Source organism: Perca fluviatilis, chromosome 10, assembly GCF_010015445.1.
Source record: "Perca fluviatilis chromosome 10, GENO_Pfluv_1.0, whole genome shotgun sequence".
Classification (NCBI taxonomy): domain Eukaryota; kingdom Metazoa; phylum Chordata; class Actinopteri; order Perciformes; family Percidae; genus Perca; species Perca fluviatilis.
In genome coordinates, this window is record NC_053121.1 from 30,346,159 (window position 1) to 30,358,248 (window position 12,090).

The window sequence follows — 12,090 nt, forward strand, 5'->3', positions numbered from 1 at the left end:
TGAATGCCCGGCATGGACACAAGAAAATAAACCCCAAAGCCTCGTTGACTCCAACTCTCAGAGCCCAAAGCACGCTGTTTACGACAGCATGAAAAATAGACACCAACGCTCTGGCTCAGATTTCAGAGCTTGACTATTTCTGCCCAGACAGATACTGCCTAGACATGAGAAAAAAATGTCTTTGCTAATGCATTTTCATAAATTGTATATACTATTTTTTCAAGTTATTTGATTGCGGCTTTGTCATTTAAGGCAAAATAAGTGCCAAACAATTCATACAATTACAGTAAAGTGGATGCAAATAAAAAATGTAATTGCAAGCCTGGCTGTGACTGACAAATTACCTGAAATCAAGTGTTGATATATTTCAAGCCAAAATTCAATACAGCTAAGTTTAACAACCCAAAAGTCGTTATTAATGACATGAATCAAAATTATGCTTATTTCCTTCAAAAAAGGATTTTATTAATTAAAGCTGAAATATTTGACGAATAAATGTTTTTATTTACCATCAGATGCTCGAACATCTTCAACAATTCAAGAAGAAAGTACAAAAATAAATAAATACAGTGAAAATGGTTACAGCTAAATGTGTTTGTAGTTAAATTGAAAATAAAAGTGCATATCAAAGAGGGTAACACCATCTGACTTCTCATCTTAATGTTCTTATATATATATATATATATATATATATATATATATATATATATATATATATATATATATATATAGATTATATATATATATATATATATATATATAAAGTATAGTCACTATGCCAAGTTATTTCCAATACACAATCTTCATGATAATAAGTGATATATTTATAAAATGGTGTCATTTCTTGGGAGTTTTGTAAAAAGAAAAATGTTTAAGACTGTGGATTAAATAATTTATTAGAATGGAAATATTGTATTCAGTGTATAACGTGTGACCACAAACAAGCCAACTGGATGGGTTGTGGCTTGTTAGCTATAGGCTAAGAACATCTTAGTTCCAGAAACACACTTAACCAGCAGAGAAGAAAATAACGTATCATTTAGTGCATTCCGTTCATACACAATGCAAATTACACTGGAAGCGAAAGTTATAACTGCAGCATATTCTAATCTGTACATAATGATGGCAGTGTATTCACCTGTAGGGAAGAAATAAATGAAGAAGGAAGTATTTTCATTTAGTAAAAGTTAGGCTAATTTGAAATGTCAAATTAGCCTCTCTTAGTATATGCAAATGATAGGTTTCCGTAACCGCAAATGACTTGAATGGCTTTCTATCAAAGAGTTAACAACAGCACAACTTATGCTGTTTTAAAAATTATAGTGGGGAATTTAATTTATAATTAGTCATTCATTAGCAATATGATAATTGTTATCTTTTACAAATGTATAAAGAAAAATCTGTAATTTCTCAATAATCTTGTTTCATTTTTCCAATATTTCACATTAAAATTGTATGATCCTGAAGAGTAGGGACAGTTTTACTCAACACCATATGCTCTCACACTCTTGTGATATAAATTGATATTAAATCATTGGCACACATCCTTTTTAGATATTAGATAGCTTTTCTTTTCCCAGAGCCACTTTACAAAATGTAGCCAATGTAAATGGATAAAGTTCCAGTGGCTTGTAAAGGGACATTCTGAAGGGACGCATTGAAGGCACATCTCAGTAATTTCGCCACTTGATTGATGTGACTCGCATCATACGTGCATTTTGATGACTTTGATCCCATGAGCATTGATGTAGGTGAGGAGGACTTTGGCCCGCCTCTCAATTACATCGATCAGCTTGTCGATGCCCTGCCGGCCGCCCTGGCTCTCCCAGTATATCTGGTCCAGGAAAAGAGACTGGAGGAGCTTCTCCCTCAGCCTCTTGCTCTTCAGCACGGACACTGCCTGCTCTGGCAGCCTGGAAAGACAGAAAGTGAGTCAGGAAGAAGTACAATCAAATTGGAGTTTTAGTTTAAGGTAAATGTCACAGAGGCAGAGCTGCTCTTGGTTGAAAGCAGGGAGCAGGAATAATTCTCAGTGGGCAAGGTCAAACTTGCTAAAAATAGAAACGGCTGACTATTATGGAACAGCCGTGCAACTTTATCCTTTTTGTTTTTTTACACCTAGTCTCACATTGCCTGATCTCCACAGCGCTGCGGAGGAAGGTCTGGCTAGTCCACACAGCATTCTGGGATGGGAGAAAAAACGTGCTCTTGTTTATTGGCATTTCTTTAAACTAATCACAATCGTCTTGGGTGGCGCTAAGCACCAGACACAATAACTGCACCTCTGCAAAATAGCCTCGGGAAATAACTGGTTTTGGTGGAACACAAGTTGTTTTTGTCATGCAACAGAAAACTCAGATTTGACAGATAGTCTAGCTAGCTGTCTCAATTTACCCTGTAGAGATCTGAGGAGCATTTAACCATAGTTAGGAGTTTAGAATGGCAACAAAAAGAAAGCGGAAGATGAGGGACATCCAACCGAAAATGATGCACCGGAGCAATCCCCTAAATTAACCGTAGTCAATATAGACTACGACTTACCCATTGAAATGTTAAGAAGGTAACCTGAGAATAAACTGCAGAAAACAATTAAAGCTGTAGGGAAAGGGAAAAAAGCCAGTGGATGAGTTAGAAACTAACCTGACTCCGGAACTTTCCGTTGGAGAACTTTTGGGAAGGGGCGAAAATACTGCTTAGCTGATTGGATAAACCATCTGTCTATCACCACCTATGTTGGTGATAGACGGGCCAAATCAACCAATCAGATCAAACTCTTGCCGAAATCAGTCGGGAGAAGAGCAAAAACATCTTTTCCTCCGAGAAAAGCCTCCAGTGGCGTTTTTTGCTCTTCTTTCAATGAAGGAATACTTTCTAATTTGGATAAAACTTGCACGATAGCTACGCTCATCTCATCCGTGGAAGCTGCCATCTTGTTTAGACCGAAGAGTCGCTTCTCGTTGTGTCACACCTAAACCCGCCTCAAAACCAACACTGATTGGTTGGTCATTTGGCGAACAGCTCCAAATTTTCTCTATCTCAAGATGCAAGACTGATCTGCGAGTGGAAAACTGGAGCTGGCGAGATCAGGATGGTCTCACGAGGCTATTAGAAACAACCTAATTCCAAATTTCATTTTCTGCCCTCTATGGTAAGCATGTAGGTGCTCTATCTATGCAGCAAGTTAAACTCACTTCCAAAAAGGGTTCAGTTGGCCTTTGAAGTTTGGAAGAAATCGTCAAACTAAACATTAGATCAATGAAAGCTAGATTCACAAAAGTAGACCATAGACCGAATGTCATATCTCTTAAAACAACATCTGTTACAATTTCAATTTGAGTGAAATTCTACTTTATTTTATGTTAACACTACTTTTTTATGCTAGCCTAGCCATAACTGTCGCAAGGAAGCTTCTGTGCTTTTACTGTAAGCCCTGCTGCCCGTTGATAGTTTGGGACACAAACAACTTAGCCCAGTGGTTCCCCAACATTTTCTGCAGGGAAAAAAAACTGTTTCTCCGTAAAGGGCTAGTCAACGAGACAACAATTGGGAGTCGAATCAGGCTTCTTAAATCGAATTGCGGTCACCACTACGTATTTTCTTGCCTTTGTTTTGGTAGTTCTGGTGTTTGGTGTAGCTTCATTGTCTGCTTTATGTTTACCTGGCAGTCCTTTTACAAACTTGTCAATGCTTTGCTAGCAGTGCAGCAGAACCAAGCAAGAACTAAGCAAACATGCTGAAATACCAAGATTGTAAAAGTAGTTCAATGATTATAAAGCGATAACTAAATTAAGACAATTGCATTTCTGTATTTTATACGTGACCACAGCTTTCCATTTACATTAGCTATCAGAAAAGCAGTGGCTCTTTGCTTCTTGGAAGTTGAAATTACACTTATCCGGTCACATATTCAGCCTTGGTTGCCTCTGAGGATGTTTGTGTGATTAAATGTGAGTGACAAAATGAATACATACAGGCTGAAAGTTAGTAGCTACTCCTGGTATTTTGTTCAACATCTGAACAGCTTGCAAGCATATACTAGCCTACAGTAGGCTGGTAGATCATTGTGAATGATCTAATGTGCTTGGCCTATTTGCTGCTTGACACAGAGATAGTTTTGTGCCTTGCCTCACTGAGTTTTGAGTGGATTTTATTATTGCATGCAGAGTTCTGCCTCAAAGAAATGTTTGTATAACTAAAGTGCCAAACCACAAGAGAGAGACGGGAGGGGGGAAATGACCATGTGGACTTGTGAAGATGACTGGAGAAGAGCCATGGATAGACTGCTAAGTAGTTCTTGACTACATTAGGTTTAAAAGCAGCTTTGATTTTCCAATAAACTGTGATGCTGTGTGTTATACATGTCAGTTTGAAATGTGCCTGGAATAAATCAGTTAATTTAGCTTTAATAAAGTCAAAGAGATAAAGCTATGTTACATGTATAAAAAAAATTAAAAAATCATCAATCAACATAAGATCAAAAATAGATCAGGTATTAATGATGTTGTGTGATCTTGCAGCCTAAAGTCATCTGATACATCTAGACCTGTGTTGCCTCTATATCTCATTTTAATGCCAGAAGCTACAGTTTTGATTAGGCTCACAAGGATCCATGTGTGATAGGAGATACGAGCATCCTTGCCAAATCCCAGTTTCTCTTCTGTCTCCATACGACTCATTGATTAATTTATCAAAACATGGATCAAATGAATGCAGCGTCTCTGCAGTGTGGTTTGGAATTACAGATCCACACGGATCATTGGGGAAAAACGCCCCAAGATTCAAAACCAGAACACAAATTTTCTTTGTTTAGTCGGATCAAAATTTTTGTTGCTGTGAGGTTAATCTTAATATATATATATAAAACTATGTTTTTAACATTTAAGCTATGGTTTAAAGTAATCAAAACGGAATTTGAAAGTGTAAAAAAATGGCATTCTGTTTGTGCTTTGTACTTCTAGATTATTGTGTGCAAAATTTTAATTCCACAGTTGCTGAACAGGCCACAGGCCTCGTTAGGATTCAACACACTCCTTTCAGAGATTCAAATCTGCTTTTTCAGCTTTGCATGATGGATATTTTCAACCATGTTGTGAAGGGGGGAGGGGGAAATAAAATAAAACTCGAACAGAACAGAAGATCATTAATGAATCTGACAAAAGTTATTATTTTGTCATGAAACAAAACTCTCATAATGTTGCTGTTGTCATTTCCACATCAGTTTTGGATGTTTGAAGTCCAACAAACAAAATCTGAGTGAAACTTAATCTATTCAATATATTAATTTTACAGAGCAATAAAGACAAAACCTCTAAAATCATCAGTCTCTATCACATACTGTTATAGATGTTTTGCGATCCAAACTTACTCTTTGATTCCTTCCAGGAGCCTGAAGTCCAAGTTGTCCTCATTGCGGTCGAAGAACCCCTTGTTGATGGTGAAGACCAGGTGTCTGGGGTCCTGATCCCTGTGGATGATGTTTGTCAGTTGTATGTGGTTTGGGTCCCCACATAGAGCATGGTGGCCGAGTTCCACACAAACATCCTCCTGCCTGGGCCTGAATCCACAGCAACTCTGATCCAGACGGTTGTGAATCTGAAAGGAAACGTTTGTATTTCCTCAGTATTTCAGATGCAAGAGTTTGTCTTGCCCTGAACAAGGTTATTTTGCAATAATGACATTATCTCACAGATAGATAATAATTGCATTACAGGGTTTATGGTTTGGCAGAGAAAGAAATTAACACATCCAGGCTGATTTGTGCAGTGCCTCTTTAGCAATAGTGCTGCTTGTTTATTTGATAAGATATCTGCATCAATTATACCATATTACTGCTGAGTGACATGACCACACAGGGGACTTCTTAAGCCTATTAGACAGCACCTCATCGCATACTCCTGCCTCCTCCATAAGGACTGGCATCCCGTAGCCCCGTAGCAATTAAGGCTCCTACTCATCCTTCACTCTTTATAATGCTAAACCATTTAATTGGCAGAGGCTTTAGATGACGCTACAAAAGACTAAGTAAAACCAAGGATGCAGCATCTGAGATGTCACTCATAGGTTTCAGATTGGACCTTTGAAACCATAATTAGGTGACAGGAATCTTTTTCATAAACCTTGACTCTATGAGCATCCACCAAGGCATGAAGTGTGGTAAGTTGATATACCTCCAGGATACCTGTCAATCAAGCCATCAAGCCCCTAAACATACCTTTCTGTAAGCCCTAATATCGTCAAATAAAAACATTCAACCCCTCCAAACCCAGCATCCTGGATGTAAAACACCCCATAGTCCCCAACTAAGGCTTCAACTCATCTGTTTATCTCTTTATAATGCTAAATCATTTAATTGGCAGAGGCTTTTTGAAGCCATAATTAGGTGACAGGCATTTTTTTCATAAACCTGGGGGCCGACTTGGCTCTATGAGCATCCACCAAGGCATGAAGTGTGGTGAGCTGATATACCTCCAGGATACCTAAGTCCTAATATCTTCAAATAAAAACTTTGAACCCCTCCAAACTCAGCATCCTGGATGTAAAACATGTCTAGGCCTCAGCTAATTAAATTTGACTTAAAATGTTACATTACATGTAAAGTTTTGACTTGCAGAAGTCATTGCAGACTTTTTGTAGAATAACACTATGATTTCAATCCTAAAACACATAAGACACATCACAAGAACTTCCAAATAAATATTGAATTTTTTTATTTTTAGGCAGCTTTTATTTGTTTATTTTAGAGTGAGAGATTGGATGATTGGCTTCAGTATTCATCCATGGTTGTTGTCACCTGGGCAGTATTGTACAGTACTGTGAGGGTCAGTTCAGGACAAGAAAGTATTTTTTTTATAACACGAATAGATGTAATTTGTTATTTTATTATTCAGTATCAAACAAACCAATTTAATAACTTCACCATCCAGTTCACTTGCGTCTTTGATAAGATGTGTGATATGCCTATCTGTTTGTTATCTGCTTCTCTTACCTGTGCAATATGAATTTTTCATTACTTGTTTTGGAATATATTCATAAGGAACTTGAAATAAAGAACTAAGATAAGGCTGTGGCACTTTGGCCTCAATGGCTGATTGAGTAGTTCTAAAGGTATCCAAACTATTTTAAAGTATGTATTTTTCATTTCCTCACTCTCACCTTGATTACTGCTCACCAGTCTGTACGAGTGCAGCAAAAAAAGATCTGTCTATGCTCCAAATAGCTCAAATTAAAGCAGCAAAACTCGCACTGGCCTGTCCATCAGGTGCAAAGCTGAGTACAGAGAGGGTGCATACCAGTCTCTCATGGCTTAGAGTAGACAAGTTGGCATGCAACCTTATGAATATTTTTAAGAATATCTGTTTTAGTAACAGGCAATTTGTCTGTACTCCAAGATAAATTATGTGAGAGACCAACACAGTTATAGTACACGGCAGGCTGCTAGGTGTTATCTAGTCAAGCAAAAACCCTAGACTGATGCTGTGTGCAGGTCTGTAATGTTTAGAGCCATCACAATGTGGAATAGCTTGCCAACTATTATAGTGAAGGCACTGAGTAAGGCCAGTTTGTAAAGACTACTTAGAAAACACTTAAAAAATTAATAATTAGTTAATCTAACTATGATGGGCTGTTATTGTTGGAATGTAATGTTATTGTCAGAATGTGATATCATTCTATTTTACACTAATTTACAAAACATGTGCACAATGATATTCTTTTTATATGTCTTGTTTTAAATGTATGTAAGATTGTATGTATGGTATTCTTATGTATATGTTGTGATTGTTTTATGCGGACCCCAGGAAGAGTAGCTGCTACATTGTTTGCAGCTAATGGGGATCCGAAATAAAGAAAGAAACAAAAGAAATGCTATGTTTGCTCCTTCATGATAATGGGAGGAATTTTGGAGAATTCTCAGGAGATGCCTTTATTGCTAAAATCTGATCAGAGATACAGTGCTTCTACACACAGGAAACAAGACATCTACTTAGCCAAAGGACAATACCCCTGAGGATATTTAACCTATTTCTTCAGCGATAACAGCTGTTGGAGCAAATTGCTGATGTCAGACAAAAACAATGTTTGCAAAAATCATTAATGACTTCTTTTTTGAATTCAATAAACCCTAACCAGAGGGACAGAACAGTTGCAGACCTGTTTTTTGCACTTTTAGAGAAAAGTTTATCTGTCTTTCAATTTCACAATATGTTTTCATTAATCAAATGGCTTGTGTTACCTGTAACAAGAAGTCAAACAGAGCCAGTTTACTCCACTCATAGTGATGAACTGTGAAGCATCCGGAGTCAGGCTTTGGGCTGATGTTTTTATGCCAACACTTCTGTTTCAGGGAGTTCTGGTACTCCCCCCATGTTAACCTCACGGTCGACCGGCCTTCAGCAAGGCCTTCTGGGTAGAGAGATGCATCCCATGACACCACTGGACAGGGCTGGCCATCTAAAGAGGGAGGATAAAAGGATTATATGATCAGGTTTCAGCAAATGTTCAGTTTTTTAACCTAATCTTGTCCAGGAAAAGCTTACTGAGCAATGCATGCACCGCATCAGTGGTTAAAACATACACACCTATAACTTTTACCTTTGGTAAGTGAGCAGCACAAAACAGCACTACCATGTATGGTGTTCAGAACATTTACAAATATTTGATATACTTTTGCAAGCACTCCCTTTAAATCAATGTTTGATCAAACTGCTGAATTAAATGTATCATTGCATGTGTACATTTAAATGTGTTGACTCTCCTGTCGATCATCAATACATATTATTACACTATTTAGACATACAACACAGCATAGCTTGTGTACTTTAAGCTGGTCTCAAGACAACTTTTCTGATGTCACTGACATTTGAGGTGTGGGGGTCCTTTTCCCCCATGCCACTGAACAGGTCACAAATGAGGATTCCCCTTAGTTCCATGGCTCTACAATCTGTCGTATTGCTGTAGTATTTTCTGCCATGGAAATATGTTGATATTGTCAATGTTGGTATTGAAAATGTCAGGACTGGTTTAGGTTAAAAGCACCTGGCTGCTGGATCCTCAGCACCCATCTCTCCCACCACTAAGCCACAACGTCAGAGCACCCAATTTAATGGATACTTCATTTAACTCCTCCATGACGTTCAGTAACTTGAGGGTTAAAACAACATATTCAAAAGGTTTGTACTATATGATAAGTCTGTATTGTAATGACTTTAGCTCCGAAACCCCCTAAAATTATGACAAAGCTGCATAGATTCAGTTCATCAGGGTAGTAGCATACATATTTGCAGTCTGTTTCTCCATAGAACTGATTACAGTGCTGTGATGTTGATGATGCAGTCTGCACTTTGGAACCTGAGTAGCCTACATAGAAATGAGTTCAACTCTGAGTGAGGAAACCACCAACCAATCAAGTTAGAAAATGTCAGTTTTTCAATCATGTTAGTTGATTTTGAAGTTTAATTTAAAAGTTCATACCCCCACCCCCCTCTCTCTGTCTCTCTCTCTCTCTTTCTCTCTCTCTGTCTAATCAACACCATCCACTGTCTGCAATGAAACAAACTCAGTAGCCTACAGTTATAACCAAACTTGGTTTTAAAAGTACTCCATATCCTCTAAGTAACTAGAGGACCCCCTCGAAAACGAGATGGTTCATCTCAAGGGGTTATTCCTCTTCAATAAATAAATGTCAAATAAGTTCCAACTTCAGAAACCTTGTCCTCGTGTCTGTTGACATACCGTGTAAAAAGCTAAACTTTCTGCTCACAGCTGGCAATGTCCTATTGAGCCCCAGCACCCTGTCCAGATGGAAAGCAAAGACCTCAGTGGTGTCCACGGGGCTGTTGATTACTCCACACTGCCCTCCACATACATTGCTCCGTTGTGTGTGTTTTTGGTTTTTCATTGGGACGCTTGTCTCGCCCTCAAATATCAGAAGTGTCGGAGAGTCTCCGCGATAAACTTCTTTGATGCGCAAAACGTTGGCATCCGCAAGAAAGCGCATGGCTTCCACGTCCTGTGGGCTGATCCATGGCGGTGCCCTCTGACTGTAAATTCGGATAGAACTTATGTGAGAGTCTATCTGTGTATCCGTAGGAAATGTATGGGGTATAGCTAAAGATTTATAATAAACATCCCTGGGTTCTCCTAAGGAAGTCTTGGATGCAAAATTACGCTTAATTTGGACCGCGTCTCGCTCCAAAGTTCCAAGTTTGTACTGCGTAAAAGCGGAATTAGCCTCATTGTTTCTTCTTACTTTTCTCCTCAGTTTTGGTCTGATTGTACCCCGAATATGTGCTGGTTTCAGGCGCTTAGACTTTAGCGTTATATACACCACGTTGTACCGTGTCGGGACCACAAAGCTCGCACCGGTCTGCAAATCCACAGAGTCTGGCAGCGCATCACTAATATCCAAATTATACAATCCACGGGCGTTTCGGTACTTGTCTTTGTCAATCCCTCGTTCCCGTTGGTGCTGCGAGTATCCAAAATGTGAAACCACCAACAACAAATGGACAACACACACGCTCGCAATTATCAAACTCCTTATTGAAAGAGGGCACCTTCGAAAGCTGCTGGTCAATCTTAGAAAAGGGAAGCGCAGCCAGTGAACGCGAGACTTCCCCATTAGAACTTATGTTAATATCATGGTTGAGTGTCTTTTTTTAGCCAAACTCAAACCAGGGAGGAACGCACAACATCCGAAAGTCGTTTTGGAAGGGAGGATTTGTGGCCACAGTGCAAGGAGACAACTGCGTAGGGGATGGACGGGTTGGGAAACCACCCTCCGACCCAATCTGAGATGACTTGAACTTTTTTAGCCTTTTCTTCTTTTTCATATATAGCTATTAGCGATAACACTATATGGTAAAATACATAATTATTAAGCACTGAAGGGACCCATGGTGGTAATTCAGCTTTCATCCGCCTGCATGCTGCGGAAAGTCGTTGAACACAGGCGGACGAAGCATGATAGGTTACAAACTTTATCAAATATTCTGCAAAATTACTCAAGTTAGTAGTAGTAAGTAGCAAATAAAGTTGTCATATAGGCTAATATTTTGGATAGCGTCCCATGCAAACCTTTCAGTAATAGGAATAGCATAGAAATTAGAGCTAAAATAAAAATAAAATAAGAATTGTTGGTTAACGCACATTTATTTTTAAAGGACATTGTAGACTGTGTGGTGATATTATTTAATAATTAAAATACATAGGGTTAGAGGTGATTCAAGTTGAAGTACTAAGAACATTTGATCCAGTAATCTAAGTGTTTTAGGCGACATCTGCTGGTCCATTTCTTTATTCGTAATTGACTTAATTGAGTGCAGACACAATAGAATAGAATAGAAATGTGAAACAGTTAACAGGAGGAAACAAATATCTCTTCCCATGCATGGGAAATGCAGGCTTGAGCAGAAGCCCATGTACAGGATTTCCTGACCTGAATAAAAACAGGTTTAAATATAGAACTATTGTGTTGTGGCCTAGACAGCTGATGTCCAGATAAGTGATGTCCTCTTCAGCATGCCAGGCAAAAGAGTCTTTAAAGCTCCAGAGGTCAGATCTTGTACAGTACTTAAGTAAAAGTGGCAAAACCACATGTAGAAAAACTCTGAGCTAGTGAAAGTCAAATTTTTACTGTGGCCCAAAAAGTGGCCCAGAATAATGTTAAATAGCCTTTTATTATTGGATTGTAAATATTGATGCATTAATATATTAATATATTTCCATACAGGGGCAATAAACTAAAATATGATATAATTGATTACATTTTGTATTATTAATATTAATCTGCAAAGTAAGTAACTTAAGTTGTCAAACAAAAGTTGTGGAGTAAAACGTACAATATTTGCCTCGAGTACAAAAAGCTTAATACTTAATTATGCTCATTTTCCGGTTAATTGTATTTAGGAGGTTGTACCATAATAGGTTTACATGGTTTAATTTTCAAAAAACACCATATTGTTGTCATACTGCAGCAATTGCTGCAGCTCCTCTTTTCCTCTTTTGTGTTGAGCTCTCTGTTTTCCAGCCTTCACACGGAAGTAAAGGCTGGACTACAACAGAGCTGTTTGGAGCAGTTTGTGAACAGTGTTT

The 12,090-nt window shown here is 38.3% G+C and overlaps 1 protein-coding gene across 1 annotated transcript; it reads right to left on the minus strand.

The window, feature by feature from the left end:
- Positions 1–878: 878 nt before the first annotated feature.
- Positions 879–10,698, minus strand: gask1b (golgi associated kinase 1B). The gene is made up of 4 exons (XM_039812540.1): positions 9,730–10,698; positions 8,231–8,448; positions 5,366–5,592; positions 879–1,913 (listed from the first exon to the last, which is right to left on the minus strand). The coding sequence occupies exons 1-4, from the start codon at positions 10,616–10,618 to the stop codon at positions 1,706–1,708; spliced, it is 1,542 nt and encodes a 513-aa protein (XP_039668474.1). The 5' UTR covers positions 10,619–10,698; the 3' UTR covers positions 879–1,705.
- Between the last annotated feature and the right edge of the window lie 1,392 nt (positions 10,699–12,090).

What these genes read in the sequence shown, in the direction of transcription:
- gask1b (XM_039812540.1), bottom strand. Translation starts at nt 10,618, where the DNA reads ATGGGGAAGTCTCGCGTTCACTGGCTGCGCTTCCCTTTTCTAAGATTG. An exon ending in TGTTTGACTTCTTGTTACAG is followed by an intron (nt 5,593 to 8,230) that starts GTAACACAAGCC and finishes GTTTCCTTTCAG; the next exon opens with ATTCACAACCGTCTGGATCA. An exon ending in CTCCTGGAAGGAATCAAAGA is followed by an intron (nt 1,914 to 5,365) that starts GTAAGTTTGGAT and finishes CTGTCTTTCCAG; the next exon opens with GCTGCCAGAGCAGGCAGTGT.